Raw genomic sequence first — 18,289 nt, forward strand, 5'->3', positions numbered from 1 at the left:
CATTTTGTGCCAGCGGAGAAGAAGGGAGAGCGCGGAAGACGCCATTTTCGACAGTTAAATCACACCCAGGGATGCCGAAGAGTGGCAGTATTACTGCGTTCGACAATGAAGTCGAAGATTGGGCGACATATGTGGAACGCATTGAGGTGTGCTGCAGGGCGAATGAAGTGCCAGATGCTAGGAAAGCACTGGTTTTGTTAAATTCCATGGATGCAAAAACTTATGGCTTATTGCGAAACCTAATAACCCCAGAGAAGCCCGTGGATAAGAATTTCGAAGGCATGGTAGAAATCCTACAGGACCACTTAAACCCCACACCACTGCTGATAGCAGAAAGATTTAAGTTCCACAAAAGGAACCAGCATAAAGACGAAATAATGCTGAGTACTTAACGGAACTGCGCAAGCTATCGAAACACTGCCAGTTTGGAGTGGGACTTGCAGATACATTCAGGGACAAGTTTGTGTGTGGGCTTCAAAGTGAAGGAACCCAGAAATGGCTTCTATCAGAAAAGGATCTTACGCTGGACAAGGCTTTCAGCATGGCAGTATCACACGAAGCAGCCGCACGGGGCACTGCAGAGATACAACGGAGACCGCAAGAATATGGCACCAATGAAATGTCATATGGAGCAGGGAAGTGTTATCGCTGCGGCAGAACAACACACAACCAGAAGGATTGCTGGTTCAAGGACCAAGTGTGCAGACAGTGTGGAAAAGCAGGACACATAGCAAGAGTCTGCAGGTCAGGGAAGAAAACCAACAGTAAGAAATCTCCACAGGAGAAGTACAAAAAGGTACATAAGCTGATGGACAGTAGTTCAGATGAACAGAAAAGTGACACAGACTCCGGAAGCAAGGAGCTGGGTTGTCTGAAACTACATAAGGTAACCAAAATGGAGGATCACCAGACGATCTGGGTCACACTCAAGATAGACGGAGTCCAAGTGAAAATGGAATTGGACACAGGATCAGCCCTAACAGTCATAATCCAAAGGGACTACAAGTGGCTATTTTCACATATACCCTTGAAAGCTACAGAGATTGTCTTGAAGACGTACACGGGGCAAAAAGTCTACCCCAAAGGAAAAATAAGGGTGAAAGTGATATACAAAGGCCAGGAAATACCTAAAATGGACCTATATGTATTGCCAGATGGAGGACCACCACTACTAGGACGTGAATGGATCCGGAAGATACAATTAGATTGGCATTCCATACAGGCACTGAAGGTTGAGGCCAAAAAGGATGACGACGTCACACCTGGACAACTGTCAAAAATGCTAACTGACGCACAAGAAGTGTTCCAGGAGGGACTCGGAACACTAAAAGGCATAACAGCAACGATTAAAATAGAGGAAAATGCAAGCCCAAAGTTTTTTAAGGCCAGACCAGTGCCTTATGCGATCCGACCAGCCGTCGAAGCAGAGCTGGAAGGGTTGGAATGTTCAGGAGTACTATCCAAAGTAGACTGGAGTGAGTGGGCTACACCCATCATTCCTGTAATGAAGAGGTCGTTGAGTAATACGCCTGGGGAACCAAAGAAGGTCCGCACCTGTGGGGATTTTAAGGTGACAGTGAACCCAGTCCTTCACACGGTACAATATCCGCTTCCACGGATTGAGAATATTTTCGCCTCGCTATCTGGAGGTAAATGCTTCACCAAAACTGATCTGGCCCAGACGTACTTGCAAATGGAGGTAGAAGAAGCCTCGAAACAATACCTCACGATCAACACTCATAAAGGTCTCTACCAGTACAACCGGCTGGTGTTCGGGGTAGCATCGGCTCCGGCTATTTGGCAAAGGGCAATGGATCAAGTCCTGCAAGGGATTCCAGGGACCCAGTGTTATTTGGACGACATCCTGGTCACGGGCGAAAATGACAGTGATCATCTCGCCAACCTGGAGAAGATGCGCACTAGATTAAAGGAATATGGGCTACGAGCTAATCGCCACAAGTGCGAGTTTTTCCAGAAGCAGATCTCGTATTGTGGCCACGTTATTAATGAAGAGGGGTTACATAAGTCCCCTGAAAAGATTGAGGCAGTATTCAAAGCTCCAGCACCGGAAAATGTGTCACAACTGAGGTCGTTCCTCGGGCTGGTAAACTACTTCCATAAGTTCTTACCAAATTTGTCTACAGTATTACACCCACTGAACACCCTACTGCAAACGGGGGTACCATGGAAGTGGAATGACGAATGTAAATGAGCTTTCAAGAAGTGCAAAGAATTGATCACATCAAAAGAGGTGTTGGCCCATTTCAACCCAGCACTACCAATTCAGTTGGCATGTGATGCATCACCCTATGGTATTGGAGCGGTGCTGTCGCACAAATTCCCAGACGGGTTGGAGAGGCCAGTAGCCTTTGCGTCTCGGTCACTAACCTCAGCCGAGCGCAACTACGCCCAGATTGACAGGGAGGCCCTCAGCCTAGTATGGGGAGTAAAAAAATTCAACCACTATCTGCATGGGCAGAAGTTCACCTTGCTGACTGACCACCAACCACTTGTCTCCATCTTCAATCCAAAGAAGGGCGTTCCGGTGATGACTGCACAACGGTTACAAAGATGGTCCCTTTTTCTAGGGGCGAACCAATATGAAATAGAATATAAAGGCACGAAACAGCATGGAAACGCTGATGGGCTATCACGCCTGCCACTGCCTACTGTGGAGGAAGCACCAGCAGTGGACCCTATCGAGATATTTTATTCGTCAATAATTGAACGATTGCCAGTAACTAACGCGGATATAGAGAAGGAGACCCGCAATGATCCGACACTGTCTCGGGTATATGATTTGACGGTGAGGGGATGGCCAACACATGGCGACTCACTGTTGCCAGCATTCTCATCCAGAAGAGAACAGCTGTCAGTATGCCAGGGGACAGTGATGTGTGGATCCCGAGTGGTAATTCCACCCAAGTTAAGGGAGAGAGTGCTCAATGAGCTTCACGAAGGTCATCTGGGAGGGGTGAAAATGAAAAGCCTTGCTAGGGCTTATGTGTGGTGGCCGGGGATCGATCAACAAATCTCTACACCCATGGGAGTGGCTCTCCTTTCCATGGCAACGGGTGCAAATTGATTTTGCTGGTCCATTCATGGACTCAATGTTCTTCATAGCAGTGGATGCTCACTCGAAATGGCCTGAGGTGATAAAAATGTCCTCAACCACTACAGAGAAAACGATTGCAGTCCTACGGACCATATTTGCCAGGAACGGCTTGCCAGAGCAGATTTGCTCTGATAATGGACCACAGTTTGTGTCCGAAGAGTTTCGAAAATTTATGAGAAGGAATGCGGTAAGGCATTACACATCTGCCCCGTATCATCCAGCCACAAATGGATTGGCTGAGAGGTTCGTACAAACCTTTAAAAAGGCGATAAAGGCCATGTGCGATGATGAAATTCCACTGCAGCATAAGGTGGACAATTTCCAGTTAGCCTACAGAAATGCGACACATGCAGTTACCAACCAGACCCCGGCCATGATGTTCTTTAACCGAAGGTTGAGATTTCGTCTGGATTTGCTCAGACCAAATGTGCGAAGAAATGTTGAGGATAAACAATTCCAGCACATCAATGAGAAGCCGACAAGGAGCTTCAATGTAGGACAACCAGTCTTGGCCCGTGACTACCGAACAGAGAAATGGCAACCCGGAACGATATGCACACGGCAGGGGCCATTAATGTACACAGTGGATGTCGGGGAGAACATTGTGAGACGCCACGTCGACCAGATCTTAGTGTCACAGGAATGAGTCAACCCCATGTCTCGCGTCCCTGGGGATGAACCCGACATACCAGTAGCATCTACCTCAGAAACAGTAGCAGTGGAAACTGATGAAATAACCGACGAAAAGGGGCCAGAATCGCCTCCGCACCAAGAACAAGAACCTCAGGAAAGGCACTATCCAGAAAGGATCAGGAAGCCGCCCCAAAGACTGAATCTATAAATGGACTATTTCAGTTTAATGTGCATGTTAAAGTGTTAATTGTTATTTGAACATTATGGGTACTGCTAATCTAAAAGGGGAGGAATTGTAGTGTATGTACCTTTAAGAGAGAACTACTTTTACAGCTCCTGTATACTGTAGTACCGGCAGTGACCACACCTGTATATAAGCCTTGAGCATGCCTCTGTACTGTCAGTCTTGAGACTACCCTACTCCAGTAAACACCTGTTGATTGTTAAGTTACAGCCTCCGTGTAGTTATTGGAAAACATCATACTTTAAGAATCACGGATTCAACATATATGATCTCATCTGATTGCTTACAATTGTTCTTGTTCCATCCTCGTAGATGCTGGAGAACAAAAAGTAGAGGAAGAAAGTCAAGAGATACCCGATAGCTGTCCTCACCAGCCAAGTCCTAGCATTCACGTATTTTAACATCAAGCCAGATACACTCAAGCGGGAGGAACTATTTAATGATTCTGCGAAAAGGTCACATAGTGGTGCAAAGAGCACGAGTGACTAGGAACATAGGAACAGAAATAGGCCATTCGACCACTTGAGCCTGTTATGCCATTCAATGAGATCATGGCTGATCCATCGATCCACCTTGGCTCCATATCCTTTTATACCCTTGTCTGCAAAAATATATTGACCTCAGATTTAAAATTATTAATTGAACTAGCATCCACGGATTTTTGTGGGAGAGAGTTCCGCACTTCTCCCACCCATTGCGTGAAGAAGTATTTCCTAACTTCTCTCCTGAATGGCCCGGCTCTGATTTTAAGGACATGTCCCCTTGTCCTCGACTCCCCGACCAGCGGAAAAACTTTCTCTCAATCTACCCTATCAATTCCTTTCAAAATCCTTAAAACCTCAATCAATTCATCCCTTAACCTTCTATATTCCAGAGAATACAAGCCTAGTTTATGTAATCTCTCCTCATAATCTAACCCTTGGCGCCTTAGTAATATTCTGGTGAATCTGCGCCGCACTTCTTCCAAGGCCAATACAGGTAGACTATCCTTTATCCGAAAACCTCGGGACCAGCCGTGTTTCGGTTTTCGGAAAATTTCGGATTTCGGAAGGTATTTTATAAGACTGGGAAATTTGTCGGGGGTGGGGGTCGGGGGTCGGGGGTGGGGGTCGGGGGTCAGCGGGGGGGTCGGCAGGGGTCGGGGTCGGCGGGGGGTCGGGGGTGGGGGTCGGCGGGGGGTCGGGGGTGGGGGTCGGCGGGGGTCGGGGTCGTGCGCACGACTTACGCTGAACGAAAACACTTTCGGTTTTCAGAGGATTTCGGTTTTCGGAAGTGCGGATAAAGGATACACTATCCCTTATCCGAAAGGGTGGGGGTCGGCGGGGGAGAAAAGAATATCGGACAGGCCGTTGCAGCTGTTGGACGGGCCGCTGTATTGTTGGGTTGGCTCGGCCTGCAATCTCCTACCCAGGAGGGAACACAGTGACCCTCTGCCCTGCTCAGCATAAGTCGTGTGCCACTCTGGTCATGTCGTGCGCACGACTTACGCTGAACGAAAAAACCTTCGGTTTTTAGAGGGTTTCGGTTTTCGGATGTTCGGATAAAGCGTAGTCTACCTGTATATCCTTTCTACGGTGTGGTGCCCAGAAATGTACACAGAATTCCCGATGTGGTCTAACCAGGGCTTAGCTGTAGCAAAATGTTCTCCCCATTACATTCCAACCCTCTAGATATAAGGACTAAAATTCCATTAGCCTTTTTGATTATGTTTTGTACCTGACTACTATATTATAGTGGTCTGTGTACACGGGTCCCTAAATCTCTTTGGACCTCCATTATCCCTAACTTTTCAGATCTATCCTTTTTTGGTCCAAAATGGATGACTTCACAATTACCTGTGTTGAAATCCACCTGCCTCAATTTTGCCCACTCACAATCTATCAATGCCTCTTTGTAATTTTATGCTCCCGTCTACAACACTTACTATAACCACCAATCTTTGTGTCATCAGCAAAATTGGATGGCAAAATAAAATATAAGTCGAAGCTTGGTCATGTAAACAGACAACGGAACATGTGGTCCACTTGTTCGCTACCGAAAGAAAGCTACCAAAAGCTGCATGGACCCCTAAATGTCTTTGGACCTCCACTGGTTAGCTTTTCCCCATTTAAATAATACTTGGAGGAGGAGCTGGGGGTGGAATAAGAATCTAGTGGTCACTGACCAGCGGCTCCTGAAATGGCTGCCCTCTGTTGAGAAGCCTAGGGACCCAGATTTCAGGGGTTTGGTATTCAAATAAAGAATGTTTCTGGAGCATCAAGCATATGTGTACCCAATGAAGATGGTGTCTCAGAATGTGCTCGAGATGGCTAATAAGTTGAAGTAGTTCACTACCTCGCCATGAGGGACTTTGTAAAGTTACACAATCAACCCTGGAGGGCGTGACATCTCGGGAGATATTTGTGGCATCCAGGTTCTGCGAAGAGCTACTAAGGGCTGCAAATGGCAGCTGTGAATACTTCTATTGATGCCTTGGGACCAGACTTGAAAATACTGTTTCTCGGGGTTTCAAAGACTTGAGTGAGTCCGCTCTCTCACTGACCATCTGAACCAGTGCTCAGCACCAGTAGCCTGGTAGGTGTAGGAATGCACGATGACATTAAATGGGCGGGATTTTCATTGGGCTGTGGAGGCGGGATTGGAAGTGTGTGGGGGGATTAAAATCCTGAAATCGGGGGGGCACGAACCCATCCCGCCCCCCAACCTGCCTCCATGCCAGTTTCAAAGGAGGCGGGTACCCGACCCGCACCCAAGGCAGGAAGGGGATTAGTGCCAATTAACTGCCTGCTAACAGGTAGTTAACAGGCAGTTTTTAGCCTAATCCCTATTTTCATTGTTGAAATGTGGGATTCCCGACGGCTCCAAACCACGCCAAGTTAGCAAGGTGGGCCGTCGGGATGAAGGGCTTGGAGGGTTCGAGATGTCCGGTGTTCAGGTGAGTGATGGGTGCATGAGTGCAGAGGTAAGTGTGTTTGGTGTGTGTAAAGTGCTTAAAGAAGTTGTACTTACATTTACATACCTTTACAGCCTTCCTTCCTTCAGGAATCGGGAGTCCCTCACCTCACCGGCACAGAAAGCAGAATGGCCGCGATTTGTCAAAAGTTCCAGCATTCAGCTTTCTGTTCTGGGGAGATCTCTAAATCATCCTGACAGGAAGGAATTAACTTTGAGTACAGATTGTCAGTGTTTGACAGCTTCAAACAACTGTGAAACGCTGATATTTCATCTGTCAAAAGGTCTTGACAGATGAAATTTCAATCTGTGAAGTCACCTGTTGCTGGGTGGCCCTTAATTGGTCTGCTGAGCCCATTGGGCGGGCTCAATAAGGTCAATCAAGTCAAAATCGCGTGGGTTGGCTAGAACTCGATGGAGGTGGGACTACAACCCCGAAAATTGTAGTCCCGCCTCCTACCCGACTCCTCAATGAAAATCCATCCCAATGTCTCTCAGGGCAGTGGCACAGTTGTTCCCTCAGTCCAACCACTCTGATGTCTGTGCATGAGCAGGCAAATTGCCGAGGCCAAACTGACCCTGCAACCACAAAAATATATGACCTGGAATTAATCCTTCTCGGACCACATCTTAAACAAGAACCACCTCGGTCCTTCAAGGCTCCCTGCTACAAAGCTCCAGCCTACCAGCAAAACAGATAAAAGGGAAGTTCAAGCATAAGAAATAAGACAAACAGTACTGATGTGCCTCAATGAATCCGAGACTCAACGTTAACGGAGCAAAGCAAGGCTTTTATTAACTCAGAAAGTAATACACAGTGGAGAAGTGTCTCTCATCCAGAGATCTGCTGTACTGCCTGTGAGACACGCTGGGGCCTGCTTAAGTAGGGGCCAGGTATGGGCGGAGCCCTACACACAATACAATACAGGTAAGGAAATGAAACTGAAACTAAACTCCCCTGCTTGCCACAGTCACAGGCACAATCAAACACAGAGAATACAGAGTGCCTGATGAATGGCATATTTCATCACAAGTACAAACCCTGCTTATTGTGAAACTCATCATAAGTGCAGTAAGACAAGTGGAACTGGAGGTGAATGGGTATCGGACATAGACAAGGCTACAGGCAAAGTAAGAGAAGAATGGACACTGCAATGTAACTACATTTACAGGTATTTACAGGTCACCCGATTCAGAAATTATTGCCTACAAAGCAGGAGGAAAATAGATTTCAACAACACTAAAGTTAACTTCAAACTAGATTCAGAAGTACAGGTAAACCTGCAAGGTGTTAGCCGTGACTCGATGGTAAATCTCTCACCTCTGAGTCAGAAGGTTGTGGGTTCATAGTCCCACTCCAGAGGTTTGAGTGCAAAAGCTAGGCTGACACTCCCAGTGCAGTACTGAAGGAGTGCTGCACTGTCGGCGGTGCCGCCTTTCAGATGCGATGTTAAATCAAAGTCCTGTCTGCTCTCTCAGGTGGATGTAAAAGATCCCATGGCACTATTTCAAAGAAGAGCAGGAGAGTCCTGGCCAATATTAATCCCTCAACCAGCATCACTAAAATAGATTATATGGTCATTATCATATTGGTGTGTTTGTGGGATCTTGCTGTGTGTAATCGGGTGCTGCATTTCCTACATTACAAGCGTGACTACACTTCAAAAGTACGCCATTGGCTGTAAAGCGCTTTGGTAAGTTTTGAGGTCGTGAAAGGTGCTATATAAATGCAAATCTTTCTTTTCTTTCCCTGAAAACATCACAAAGAGTAAACACCTTTCTGTCAAAATCAAGATAATAGGGTTTTTGGAGTTAGCATAACAGTGAAAGCTCAGTGCATGGAAATAATGCTGTCCAAAGACAGAGTATACAAAGCAGAGTTTATGATTATCGAAGTACAACCAATTTTAATTTGGTAACGTATTATAAACTTCAGTTTATAAAGCGGCTGTTATAGTATGCATCGGTGGCTCATATGAAATGCTGGCACAATGGTGTGCTGACTTGTCAGAAGGATGAGAATATCTCCTAGGTGACCTGCTGACGAAGGCGGTCAACCACTACAGCATGCATTCGGAAAAGTACCATTTCCACTAAGAGGAAAGATCAACATAGAATTTAATTGCGTGGAAGAGATGAAAATAAAAAATGAATGAGGCAATTGACTGGGATAACTCACTACAAGTAAAATGGCATGTTCTGAGAAACCTTAACAAAGTCAGAAAGGCGGAGCTTTTTAAGCTACTCTCAAGTGAGGAAATCATCGTCCAACCAGCAAATTCAGATCCCTTCGGTGTATCAGCAGCTTCTGATAAGAAAGACTTACATTTATATAGCGCCTTTCACAACCTCAGGGCATCCCAAAGTGCTTTACAGCCAATGAAGTACTTTTTGAAGTGTAGTCACTGTTGTGACGTAGGAAATGTGGCCACCAACATAAGCACATCAAGGTGCCACAAACAGCAATGAGATAATAACCAGATAATCTGTTTTTAGTGATGTTGATTGAGGGATAAATATTGGCCAGGGCACCGGGGAGAACTCCCCCCTGCTCTTCTTCGAAATGGTGCCGAGGGATCTTTTACGTCCACCTCAGAGGGCAGACAGGTTTAATGTCTCATCCGAAAGACAGATGAGCTCAAGAAGTCCAATACAGAATCAAAAAATAACATGGTGTCAAATGGACACTTGAACTACAATATTATTGGTGTTGTTGAACAACTTAAAATCCATTCAGATAGAAAAGCTTAAACCAAAAAGAGGGGCGATATGTAGTAATAGCAAAAGAACAGAATAGTGTCAACTAACGATGGGAGTTCTTACTGAATGATGGGCCAGAATTTTAATCTGGAAGCGGGGGGATCTAGAAAGCGGTCGAGAAACCCGGGAGAAGGGGTTTTCCACAAACCCTGCCGAATTTAATGGCAGGGCCTGAATTGCATTTCAAGATCTGTTTCCCAGCTGCAGCCAGCCAGATGGAGAGGGCTGGCTGTGGGCAGGAAGGCCTGCGGTACTAGGCCGCAGAGAGGAGGGAGGGAGGGAGCAGCTGAGGACCGGAGGTGTGGTCGGGGGCCGGAGGAGGATCGGGGGCAGGGGAGAAAGGATTGGGGCTGACCGGAGGAGGATCGGGGAGGGGGGAAAGAGAGGATCGGGGCCGACCAGAGGACATACGGCAAGGGGGGGTGGGAGAGCGGGGGGGGGTCAGCCTCATTATATTTAAATGGACGACCCGCCTCCTTCGGAGCAGGTTGGCTGCTTGCCCGCCCTCCGTCCCGCCTCTGTTGAAACCGGAAGTGGGTGGGTTGGAGGCATGCTGGGATTCTGTTTTTTAACACTTCAACCTCCCACTCGACCTCATCCCACCTGTTTTTTGAGGTTAAAATGCCCCCCCATGGTGTTATGACGAAGCGTGCTGGGTAGAGTTTCCTCAGTGGTATTCCCAGTGGGTGCCTGACTGTGGTAGTGTACCCAGAGGTGCGAGGCTACTGTCACAGGAGAGGATCCTGTTATATTCCTGTCCTGGACATTTGCATGGGCCTAGCATCAGAACTGCAGTTGCAGCCTGGAAGTTTTGCAGCTGATCTCCTGTTGCCAGCATTGGGACCCTCTGGCTGCTACTGGAGAGAAGGCCGCAAGGCTCAAATATTGTTGCGGAGGTGGGGCGGGGTGGGGGGTTGGGGTTGGTTGGGGAGAAGGAAAAGTAAGCACTTTGCCCGTAAAGATTCTTGCCTCTTCTAACAATCTTTGGCCTGCCCACGGGTCTTCCATGGACTCTCTAACCCAGGGAGGGCAGGGTGCAAGCTCTAATGCCAGGTTTCTCTCAGGCACCCCTCCACTGGGGCATCCAACAGTCAGCTGATGAGGAAAGTGAAGCAGAAGGCCAGGAACACCACTTCTTGCCTCATTAGCATTATAATCCTCAGCCTGCTTTTACTCCAGGCCCAAGACCAGTCGCGTTATTCTGGGAGGCCCCAAGGAAATCCTGAGGGAGAGCTGATGTAATGAACCTTGGCCCTTTTTCCTTCTTTTCTCCGCTGGCGAAATGACCTTTCACCAGGTGCATCGAAGAGGAAAATCCACCTACAGGAAACTTTTTTTTATCTGGCACGGACGGGACCGACGTGGTGCCGGTTCATCAAAAATTCCAGATAACCGAACGCTATAGTAAAAGATACGGAGCCGAGAGCTCTGTATAAAGCAACAAACCCTGTTGCTTAGCAACCGCTTCAGGACAATGTCCACAAGTTGCAAGCGTCTCTGTAGCTTAGCAACAGCTGCAGCCACACCCTTGCACAGCAACACATGGAGGAAGGCAAGTAATAAAAGTTACCTGAACCTACTCCTGAATTTTGCCGGTTAACCGAGATTTCCGGTTATTTAGGTGCCGGTAAATCGAAAGTTTCCTGTATATTGATTTGATCTTGCATCATCAGCTGTCCTAAAATCCATTCAATTCCATAAAAGGCGTGAGATCATCCATGTAAAATAGCATTAGAAGGACACTTTAAACATTCCTGATATTCCCATAATGGTGCAAATATTTCCTTGTTGCTATTTTTCGCACTAACATGAATAACCTTACATGCCCGCTGTTCATTTGCACGGCTATTGCCTGTGCAGGCCGCTCCTCAGAAATGTATCTTTTCCCACAAAGCTTGGCATCCTCCATAAATTTAGCAGTTCCATTCACAATGCCCTTGTCAAGATCATTAATAAATATTGTGGTAGGAATAACGGTCCCAGACCTGAGCTTCAGAAAACCTTGCTGATCATAGCTACCCTCATAAAACTATTACTGTTGGTAAGCACTCTCTGGTTCCGATTATCCACCCAATCATTATTCAGTTTACATCGTCATTCTTAGCCTCATGAGCTCTACTTTGATTTCTTGCGTGGGATCTCATCAAAAGCTTTTCAAAAGGCGAGATACACAAGACCAATTATATTACCATTATCCACTAACTCTATTACATCCTCAAATATTTCCAATAAATTTGTTCGGTATGTCCTGCCTTGCATAAACCCACAATGCCTTGAATTTATTAGCATAATTCTCATTAAATCTGAAATACTTCCACTCCTTAATGAAATAATTTTAGTCCTCATTTTAGATATCAGGTTAACAGGACTATAATTCCAAGGATCATGGTTCTGACCTTTTAAAGCCTGAAATAACATTAGTTGCTTTTTAGTCTTCTGCTGCCATCTGTGTCCAACAAGCCATGAAGAATATGCCCAAGGCTCCTTACCTCTATCTTCATTCCCTCAAAGTACTCCTGAATGCATTTTTTGCTGTTCAACATCACCATCACTAAAAGTACAATCACCTTATTGTACCTTAAGGTACTAGGCTATTAGAGTCAGCCATTAGATCTCATCACCCGATACCAATGGTTTGCAACTGTTTCTGGGTGGGAGACCACCTGTAAATATTGGCACACCTCCGGGAACGTAAGACAGCATCAGCGGCGCAAAGAGAAAGCTGAGCTGTTATTCTACAAAAGACTTTTATTTATATAAAGCAGCAGAAATAACATGTTAGTAAATCAACAAATACAGAAAAATACAGAAATATTCTGACAAGTGCACAGAAATCTGATGACCTCATGGATCCCCTCCTAGATATTTAGAGTATGGAGTCCTCAGTTTGAACATCTCTAAACCTAGTAGTTAATGCTTTTATTCATTGTAACTGAATATTGAACATCCCAATTAAAATGAATCAGAACACCTACTGGACAACATTTTACCTTTAATAAGTCACACTAGTCTTTAAGCTGTACTAGCGACATCCAATTAGATCATGTCTACACCATTAATTAACTGACTTCAGAAAATGGAACTATTAGACTTTGCATCGTATGAAAGCCAAGACAAGGCCATGGTTTGATGAATTATTAAGCGTCCTTTTTCCCCATGGGGTTCCATGCCAGCCTCTGTTCACTGGTCTTTCTCAATCATGTGACTTTGTCACACCATTGTTCTCAGGAATAATGTCATCAGTGGGTCTCTGAACCAGTATAGCTATGCAAATTAATATTGGAGCTGTTCAAATCATTATCCTAAAACGATCATTTGTTTCTGAAGTTTCCCTGAACCATTACTGTGTACTGGTAAAGCTTATAATTGCGTATGCTTTAACATGGATGTCAGAAAACTCTAACTTTTCTAAGTTCTACATACAATGGATGCTTATTGCCGTATGAAGAACAGCCTCCACATCACTCAGCACAGATCAGGGATATAAACTGGGATCATCCTGGTCTGTACGGTTCAGAGATGGTGGCTTTTCCGCTGAACCTTCAGGGGAGTCTCCTTTTGTCTTGCTATAATATTATATTAAGTAGCAAGGCTGCAGGGTGCAAGCAGCTGAAGGGAGCTGTCACACTGATGAATGTCTCACAAAGCCAATCTTGGCTGTTGCTGAAAGCACAAAAGCTGTGAGATTGAATGTTTGGGCACGAAGGGGTAAACCAAGAGCCTTCCGGCAGTTCAATCATTATCTTGAACATATTCCAGCCACTCAATTTTGGTCTCCTTACCTAAGGAAGGATATACATGCCATAGAGGGAGTGCAACGAAGGTTCACAAGATTGATTCCTGGGATGGCGGGACTGTCGTATAAGAAGAGATTGAGTAAACTAGGCATGTATTGTCTTGAATTCAGAAGAATGAGAGGAGAACTCATTGAAGCATACAAAATTATTACAGGGCTTGATAGGGTGGATGTTGGGAGAATGTTTCCCTTAGCTGGGGAGTCTAGAACCAGGGACCACAGCCTCAGGATAAAGGGTAGGCCATTCAGGACTGAGATGAGAAGAAATTTCTTCACACAGAGGGTGGTGAATCTTTGGAATTCTCTACCCCAGAGGGCTGTGGAGGCTCAGTCATTGGGTATATTCAAAACAGAAGTCGATAGATTTCTGACTAGTAAGGGCATCAAGGGATAAGGCGATAGGGCCGGTGAATGAAGTTGAGGCAGAAGATCAGCCATGATCTCATTGAATGGTGGAGCAGGCTCGAAGGGCCGAATGGCCTACTCCTGCTCCTATTTCTTATGTTCTTATGTTCACTCTGGATCAGCAGGCGTTGAATAATTCTATTTCTGAAGTTTGGATTACAAAGGATAGAGCTCCTGGCAACCATACGGCCTGAGAGAAAGAAGGAAGGAAGAAAGGAAGGAAACATGGACTTGTGTTTATGTAGCACCTTTCACAGCCTCACTACATCTCAAAGCACAAATTCTGTGCATTTAATTACTTTTAATGCACTAACCCATGTTTGCTCACCTTTTATCATGTAGCCAAACCCTAAGGGTTGGAGTTTGTACAGCTGACAACATTAACATCTTGTATTATGTACATAACCACTGTATTACCACAGCCTGTGAAATTAAATATTCTTTTTAAAATTGTACTACTGATGCTGTGTATTACCTGAATGTAGATGTCCTTCCCTTCTCGATCGATTTTGACACTGTGAAGCTGGCCATTTGCCCAGTTCCTGGTATCAATGCTGAAGAAAACAGGATCTTTATCACTATCCAGTTTGTATCTTACTTGAAAACTCCCTGGAAGGAAAGAGTTGATTGATTTCAATTGAAGAGATACAATCCGATTAATAGGATAAACTTCGGTCAAAATGCAATTATCACATCTGCTTTTGTATTTAAAAAAAACCTCCCAGATAGTCAAGTAAAAAAAAGCCCAGCACACAAAACGATGAGTGACATTTACGTATTCAGCCTGCTTGCTAATATAAAAAATCCTGTCATCTCTAATACTGTAAGATAGCTATTTTTTATATTAGTCGTATGTTTTCATTTGGCATCTTAATGTGCTTTTAGTTTCCATATAAATGATATTTCACACTAATAACCTACCATTCAATATTAATGTATTGGAAAGTAAAATGTTCAACCACCTCAGCACATTTATTGCACTATAGATAATAAAGTAAAGCCTGCAGTAATTGTGCCCCTTTAAAATATAGAACACATAATAAAGTACCTCCTTATAACTACTTCATATGTCTCTGAAAGGTGAAAGTATGATCAGTGGGAATACTTCAAGACAGAATGGTGCTTTTAACTTTTTTTAAGCTGTAGTAAAATTCAACTGATTGATGGAGAACAGGTACTGCACTGAAAAGCCAAAGCAGTCCCAAGTTTGGCCCACTTGAAGTTTATTAAGGAAGACCTAAATTGAGGCTGCTTGAGAGGTCATGTTCCCTTTTTGAAAACAGCACACAAATGCAAAGGGACAAAATGGGTTTGCACCCATTTTCCATGTTCCATCACAGTAGTATACACGTGCATGACTAATAGCATCTTACGGGGTTCACCATGAACCTGGTTGGAAGTTGGAACTGTGACTACATTACCAAATGGAATTCTTTTTTAGAGACATTCTTAAAAGTATTTTTCACTGGGCCAAATCTTGCTGGAAAAATAACGGCGTATTAACAATGCACGCTGTTATTAATGCACAAATCGGCATGCAAGTTCAGGGGATTAAGAGATGCTCTGTGAGTTATGAATCTCCAGGACTTGCTGGTCGATTTACACCGCTCCACTGTTTGCTTCGCACAAACGGCATCTCGCCTTTAGCCTTCCCGTTATTTTGAAAAACTTGCTGGATTTACATATTAATTGCCCATTAAACTTGCCGTGGAAAGTTAAGGCTCATAATTAACAGCGTAAGTGCCCTTTTAACAGCGTGATGACTGTTGATGCAATGCCAATCAATCCCTCCGGCCCAGAAAGGGAACAATTTAAACTGTTGAGTCTCGTTCCTGCATGTAGTAAATTGTTGTTAGAGATTCTAAAATTCTAAAAATGTCAAATAAACAACAACTTTCGTTAAATTCTGAGGGCTTGAAATTCTTCACTCTGTTAGGCAATATACCTACAAGTGAAATACGGACCAGCCATCAATCGGATTGACAGAGGTGGTGAACATCAAAGAGGTGAGGTCCAGGAATCCCGCTAACATCATGGCCCAGAAATTCAGGTCTCCACGGGTGAGTACGCACGGGGTACTCACCCGTAGGCCCAACGGAAGTGCCGGTTTCGTGCATGCACTGCGCATGCGCGGGAAACCGGCACTTCCGTTCCCCTGAAAGAAGGGGCTCAGAAGTTGCACGCGTGCGCCGGAGAGGCAGCGCGTGCACATCGAACTTACGTTTTTTTGCAGGTTTTTCCATGAGGGTAAGTCTCCAGAAGTTAGACATGTAAAAAGCAGTCGCAAGGCCTGCTTTTAACAAGGTAAGTGGTGAATTAATTAAAATTAAAACATTTTTTCCACAGGTTTGTTATTTTTAAATACTTTAAAGAAAGGTAAGTTTATTTTTAGCCCCGTTAGAAAATGTAATTAATTTTTTCAAAAATTTAAATTATTGTTTAAAATAGTTATTTCATGTAATTTATACTTTATTTTAAAAATGTGATTTAAAAAAAAAATTATTTGAGGTTTTATTGATGTTTTGGGGCTTATAGTATTTCTAGATTTGACAGGTCTTCCTGTCAAACTTATGAATGAAGCATTCCCTGCTACCATTGGCTCCCCATGGCCCACGTGATCCCAGGGGACGCATCGAACTAACTGCGCCCCGGGATACGCAAGCACTGTGCGCCAGCAGCTGGAGGAGGCCCAGGATCGGAATCCCACGCGGGCCCACAGCTCAACGGCCGGCGCGCTAGGTAAGTGCAGGTCAGGGGCTTGCACCCGCGGGAAGCCTCCGACCCGAATTTCTGGGCCCAAAATAAAATATTCAACTGCAGAGCAAGAATCAACCAAATTTCCAGTGAGGCAGCTGGTGACACTACTTGCTCTCAGCAGTTTAACATAAAAATCACTAGATGAAATTAAGTAGAAGCAGGTAATTTGAATGGTTCTGCTTTCACTGATGAACCAAGAAGTCTGTCTTCTGGCTCTTTAAAAGTAGACAACACCTGAAGTAATTCTAGTTATTATAATATTATTGGGTACTTTGGCAATTTAAGACTTGGAATTAAAAAGCACTTTGTATAAAGCTGATAACTCGTTCTTTTTCTCTCTAGGGTTGAAGAATTTCACAACCTATCACCAGCCTTGGGATTAAATCCTGACATTTTTGGATCTGACAGTATGAACTACTCTACACAGAGTATTATTATGTTCACTTCATCCTCAGCACAGTATATGAAGTATAAATGAAATAATTGGGCAGATTCTGCTCTGAGATATCATTTGATAGACAGGTCAAATTTTGGAAATCAGTACTACGATGAGGAACAGAACTGAGATTGCAGCAATTAGAAACATAGAAACATAGAAGATAGGAGCAGGAGTAGGCCATTCGGCCCCTCGAGCCTGCTCCGCCATTCAATGAGATCATGGCTGATCATCCAAACTCAGTACCCCGTCCCTGCTTTCTCCCCATATCCCTTGATCCCTTTAGCCTTAAGAAATATATCCAACTCCTTCTTGAATATATTTAATGAATTGGCCTCTACTGCCTTCTGTGGAAAGGGAAAGAGTGAGAGATATGGATGGGGAGAAAAGTACTACAGGTAGACGATCCTTTATCCGAAAACCTTGGGACCAGCTGTGTTTCGGTTTTTGGAATTTTTCGGATTTCAGAAGGTTTTCATCTCCATATCTGGCAACAAATACTGTTGCTTAGCAACAGCTTGTAAACACTCGGGCCCTGCCTTGGAAGTGTCTCTGAAGCTGTTGCTAAGCTACAGAGACTCTTTCCACAGCCTGACTGTTTAAAAAAATGCTAGGGGAAGAAAAAAAACCTAACAAAACGGCTGCTGATTTCTGCCGTTAGATCGAGGTTTCCGGCTCCCCCTGCTCCGTATCTGAATTCCATGACTTAGCGGGGGTCTGGGGCTCGACTGCCGCCGCCAGTTGTGGGAAAGCCGGATATCGGCTGACTCCTACACCAAGCTGGCCCGTAAATCAGGTCGGGGGGGGAGGAAAGACTATCAGACGGGCCGCTGCAGCTATCGGACGGGCCGCTGTATTGTTGGGTTCACTCTCACGGTACCTACTTCACACTGCCCGGCTCGGCCTGCAATCTCCTACCCAGGAGGGAACTCTGTGACCCTCTGCCCTGCTCACAGGGAAAGGCAGAGCTCCCGGAGCACTCCTGTCATGTTTGGCGCCACTCGGGTCATGTCGTACGCATGACTTACGCTCCACGAAAAAACTTTCGGTTTTTAGAGGTTTTCGGTTTTCGGAAGTGCGGATAAAGGATAGTCTACCTGTACTCACAAATAGTATCATATCAACTGTGGCTCTGGTGTAGCCCTCTCGCCTCTGAGTCAGAAGGTTGTGGGTTCAAGTCCCACTCCAGAG

General features: G+C 45.0%; 1 protein-coding gene across 1 annotated transcript in view; it reads right to left on the reverse strand.

Moving 5' to 3' along the window:
* The window catches only part of LOC147120680 (contactin-associated protein-like 5), a 467,625-nt gene that overhangs the window by 249,195 nt on the left and 200,141 nt on the right, over window positions 1–18,289 (reverse strand). The window contains exon 6 of the mRNA XM_085984243.1: window positions 14,381–14,514. Coding sequence (XP_085840369.1) covers window positions 14,381–14,514 — 134 coding nt within the window. The remainder of the gene's footprint in view (window positions 1–14,380; window positions 14,515–18,289) is intronic.

The sequence above is a fragment of the Somniosus microcephalus genome, chromosome 4 (assembly GCF_052327205.1).
Source record: "Somniosus microcephalus isolate GS21.2 chromosome 4, FLI_Smic_1.0, whole genome shotgun sequence".
Lineage (NCBI taxonomy): Eukaryota > Metazoa > Chordata > Chondrichthyes > Squaliformes > Somniosidae > Somniosus > Somniosus microcephalus.